This window comes from Nicotiana tabacum, chromosome 7, assembly GCF_000715075.1.
Source record: "Nicotiana tabacum cultivar K326 chromosome 7, ASM71507v2, whole genome shotgun sequence".
In the NCBI taxonomy this organism is placed as follows: Eukaryota; Viridiplantae; Streptophyta; class Magnoliopsida; order Solanales; family Solanaceae; genus Nicotiana; species Nicotiana tabacum.
This window is the reverse complement of record NC_134086.1, coordinates 52,318,823-52,323,751: the sequence shown is the minus strand read 5'-3', so window position 1 is coordinate 52,323,751 and position 4,929 is coordinate 52,318,823. Positions and strand designations below refer to the sequence as shown.

At 33.6% G+C, this 4,929-nt stretch overlaps 1 protein-coding gene across 2 annotated transcripts; it reads right to left on the bottom strand.

Moving 5' to 3' along the window:
* Positions 1 to 1,639: 1,639 nt before the first annotated feature.
* Positions 1,640 to 4,101, bottom strand: LOC107796655 (histidine-containing phosphotransfer protein 1). Of its 2 annotated transcripts, none has more exons than XM_016619445.2 (7): positions 3,963 to 4,101; positions 3,621 to 3,716; positions 3,129 to 3,259; positions 2,899 to 2,967; positions 2,703 to 2,774; positions 2,107 to 2,179; positions 1,640 to 1,984 (listed from the first exon to the last, which is right to left on the bottom strand). In XM_016619445.2, the coding sequence occupies exons 2-7, from the start codon at positions 3,678 to 3,680 to the stop codon at positions 1,934 to 1,936; spliced, it is 456 nt and encodes a 151-aa protein (XP_016474931.1). In that variant the 5' UTR covers positions 3,681 to 3,716; positions 3,963 to 4,101; the 3' UTR covers positions 1,640 to 1,933. The 2 variants fall into 2 exon arrangements, with proteins under 2 accessions (XP_016474931.1, XP_016474930.1); XM_016619444.2 differs by having other exon boundaries at positions 3,860 to 3,999.
* Between the last annotated feature and the right edge of the window lie 828 nt (positions 4,102 to 4,929).

Below are 4,929 nucleotides of genomic sequence, written 5' to 3'. Positions count from 1 at the left end.
ATATAAGAATAACCCAAAAATCTGAAAATTTATGCACATATATCATAATAAATCATCTAAACTTTTGCTAGAACAATTCTAAGTTAATAGGTACTCACTCACTCCAATTAAGTAAATATAAACTCTTTTAAGCAATTCATCAAACACCTTGTATGCGAGCTTTTGTGAGTTAAACTACTTTAGTAAAGGGTTATATCAACTCACCGCAATACTCCTTGAGCCAATACGTAGACCCCAAACCAATTTATACCCGTCAAACAATTGATTCTACAACAACCAGTGCATTTTTATTAATTTCAAAGTTTCACACCTAAACATGGGATTTACTGTTGATACAGAGAAAGAAGGGAATTACTATTCAATTCTTACCTATTACTATTATAGGGTAATTGAGAATAAGAAATTTTATATACCTGAACTCAAGAATTAGTAATTTGTAAAGAACCCTGAACTTTCCTTGTAATTTCGTGGCTGCCTCTATTTCGTATAAGGTTTTACGCCCTTTTTGCTCCGCGTTAGTAAGTGTTTTGTTTTGAAATTGTTTAATCCCTTTTTTCACAGTGATTTGTAAAGAACTCTGAACTTTCCTTGTAATTTCGTGGCTGCCTCTATTTCGTATAAGGTTTTACGCACTTTTTGCTCCGCGTTAGTAAGTGTTTTGTTTTGAAATTGTTTAATCCCTTTTTCACAGCCTTTTATGGCTGAGACTCTCACGCCTATACCTGCCAAGAGCCCTTTATGGGCTTAAGGCTCACGTGGCTTTTTTTTTTCTTTTGCTTTCTTTCTTCTTTTTTTTTGTTTTTTTTTTTTGTTTTGACTTAACTAGTATTTAATTATTCCTATTTTTAATAATTAATAATATTAAAACTATTAATATTTTCCTAATTGTATATCCAATTATATATATATATATATATAATTGGCTATAAGGTAACAATAATAGTAATAATAATAATTTAGTTCTATAATTAGCGTGTCTCGAAACTTTTATAAATTTGAGGAGTGTTACACAAGCCAAAATTTTCACCAAGCAAATTTAAAACAAAAATTAATTAGATTGAATAGACATAAAAACCAAATTTGACCTTATAAATACAGTGTAGTTTTCTAGTAAAGGAGATTCTCAATCCTATATTTTCATTAGCAAAAATCATAAGCACCTAATCAGGGTAAATACCTGAATTACACTGTCTCAAATTGAGAGGTCGGATAGAATACCTAATGACTAGTGAACCAGATCTTATTTCATTTTTATGCGATAATCACAACTACTAGTCATTTGTTCTTCATTGACGTAGACACCCTTGTAGACAGGGGCGGAGCCAGTCTTATAGCTACGGGTCCAGCAGAACCCAATAGTTTTGGCTCAAACACTATATCTATCTTTGTTACAAAATCCATTGAATGTATAAATAATCTATTTAGAACCCAATAAACAAAAAGGATTATAGTTCAGAATCCATAAACTGAAAATCCTAACTCCGCCTCTGCTTGTAAATAAGGCTTTAGTAGTAGAAAATGCCACCGAATTCATCATAATCCTCAAGCTATTGCCAACTCATAGCAATGGGGGATTTGCAAATGCAGCTTTTCTTGTTCGAAAACCAGAAAAAGAATTGAGTCCTCAACATGTATGCTCTAAACAAAATTCCATCATATGATGAATGCTAAAGAAACCAAAATATCGAACTCTGGTCATAGAGCAGGATAGCAAGTTTTGCCATTTAGAGAAACAGCGATATGTAGCAGTGGATAAAAAGAGGCACATCTTGACACTGTTTATCGATAATTTACAGAAAGCATAGACCACTTAGAGAACCTGATAAAGTTGATAGTGTGATCCACAAGGAAATCACCAAAAGAAAACTCTTCGTCACAAACGGAATTCAGTAAGTTTAATCCTGCACTACGGGCTAATCCCATAACCACTGGATTATTGCATCATGGGAATCGCTCCTCCAGCTGCTACAATCTGTTGTTCCAACTGTTGCAAAAGAAGAAGGCAAGTTTCAGAGGTATCTATGAAATTTAGAAGATTAAATTCAAAATTTCCACATCGCAATCAAGAAGAGAGCTTTCTATTTCCTAATGGAAAGAGCTCCTTACCTCAAATAAAGTTTGAAGCTTATTCTTCACAAGCAAGTACTCCTGTTTTATTTGTTGCAAGCATCTCAAGCACCTAAAATATCCCATCAATCCGAAGATAAGAAGCAAATAATGTAAATAACTTGCATCCAAACAACACAAGATTCATGATTTCAGGCACACTACGAACCGATGTTACATGAACTCGCGCGGGGGGTTTGAGTATCACTTGGCAGTTACTACCCAACATGTATACTCAATTTCTAGTGCATAACGATCTACAGTCCAAGGTTCACAAGACAAAGAAAGAGTCTTTGTAACTAGTAGCTTAGTCAAAAGTAATCAGTAAAATACCATTTTAAGAATAGCCTATACGGGTGTTCTTATTGAATTGGCTCACGTTACCAGAATTATCTAATCAATAGCACCTTATAAAAAAAATAGCAAATCAACAACATTAAGGTTATCTAAGCCCCTAAAAAGTTTCAACATTACTCTAAACAAGATATAACCAACTAACCAGCTATGCTACATGATCTTAAACTTTCAACTTCTCAAAAATGTTTGATGTTTGTAAGCTGTACATCTGGAAAGAACCAGAAAGCAACAAAACTTACGCTTCAGTGTTCTTTTCTTCGCAGACGCTACGGAAAGGGACGCAGCAATTCTTCACTCTCTGAGCACCAACACTGTTCACTCGGTCAAAAACACAAAAATTTTCTCATCAGAAGAGTAAATATCCAAAAGACTCTGTCAGCAGAATCAACTTTTTCTCATGAAAATTTACAAAAATTGAAGATAGGTTTAATGTACCTGGAGCTGCTACCTTTGAGCTGATGAACATGAGCATCAACCTGCTTAAAGTCCACATTGGGCTGATCTCTGGGAAAATATACAACAAATTCATACTAAAGAAAATGACAACAACAACCCAGTAAAGTAGAGAGGCTGTTTGCGAAAGACCCTCGGCTAAAGAAAATGAAAAGAGAGGATATGTTTCATTAGATGATCGATAAGGCAAAAAAGAAAGGGTCAGTACTCACAAAGCCATAGTGAGATCATTGAGAAGTCTTTCAGAATCTTCAAAGAAAAGAGACACAACTTCAACTACAAAATCAGGGTTACTTTCATCTTGCAATTGCTGAAGCTGACTAAATTGAGCATCCAAGAATCCCTTTTGAACCAAAACAACATTCCCACCAAAAAAAATCAGCAAAATCAACTCAAAAGCAGAAGGTCAAGAATAACAAGAAAGAAAAAAAAACAAAGCAGAAGCTGACTCCAAGAACCCCTTTTGTATCAAAACAACATAACAATCAAAGAGAAAAAGACCAAAAACTTTCAGCAAAATTCAACAACTCAAAAAACTTAAGGTAAAGAATAATAAGAAAACAAAACAAGAAGCTGACTCCAACAATTAACAACAATTCAATCAAAGATTTAAAAACACCCAAAAAGCAGAAGGTTATGAATAACAAGAAAACAAAACCAAAGGTGCAAAATCCACATAAAGATTTCTCCTTTTTTAGGTTTACCTCATTAAACAAAGAGGACATGTATTCAATAAAGCTCCTCTGCAATTGACCAACTTCCATTTCTTTGATTCTTGATTATGTCCTCAACTCCTTAAACTGCAACAAAATAAGGCCAAAATGAAAATTTTGCTATAGGTTGGAGTTACAACTATGCAGATCATCTTGAATAAATAGGAAATCTGAACCATATAAATGCAGCAACAATAGGAATTTCTGAAATAAAAGATCTAAAGAATAACCTGTTTTGGGAGACGGGGTGTGGTGTAGAATAGCAGTCAAAGGTATAGTACACAAACACAAGACAAATGGATGTTAGTACTGTGATAAATTTGTACAGTGTACCTTTTTAGCTAGCTTTGGTTTTCCTAATTCCTGCTATGGATGATTTTTGTGATTATTCTTGTCGTAGAATTGCAGTCCCTACCATTTAATTTTGTTTGTCCCCAGTCCCCACTATGGTTTTATTCATCTCTCCACCAATTATTACTCTTCCCCCCCCCCCCCCTTTTATTTTTATTTTATATTATTACTCTTCCCCTTTGCACGCCTTAAGAGTCATTTTTACTATTTTAGGCACTTTTGCAACTAATGTTTGAAGGGTGACATTGGGATTTCATTTTGGGGTGCTAAAAACCAATCAAGTAATCATTAAAGGTGGATTAGTAACACTATTAGGGGTCGTTTGGTAGGAGGGGTTAAAAAAAATAATGCAAGCATTAGCTCTATGCATTACTAATATCTTGTTTGGTACTTTTTTTCAACTTGTGTATAACTAATACTTGTATTAGTAATATTTGTATTAGTTATACATCATACTTGACATTATCCTATGCATAAGTAATGCATAGAAAACCATGGCATTAGTAATATCAAGGCTTTAATGCATGCATTAGCATGGTTAAAGACAAAATTGTCCTTAAAGTCTCTTAAAGCTAGAGAATATGGAGGACATTTTTGTAAACAACTATTTTTTAAAAAAATTATGCAATGCATTATAATTTTAATACAGCACACCAAACAATAGATAAGAAATATTTTTTGCATAACTAATGCTTGCATTACTAATACATGCATTACTAATACACATTATTCCGCACTATTCTTATACACCCTACCAAACGACCCCTTAGGGGTAGTTTTGACTAGGAAATAAATTATCTCATGATTAATTTAGTTATATCACCCTCTCATATAGATAAAAAAAATACTACAGTCACGGGATAACTAATTCCGTGATTAGTTATACCGCAATTTTATCTCAACCAAACATGGGACAAACTAATCCCAAATTTAATCCCAAAATTAATCA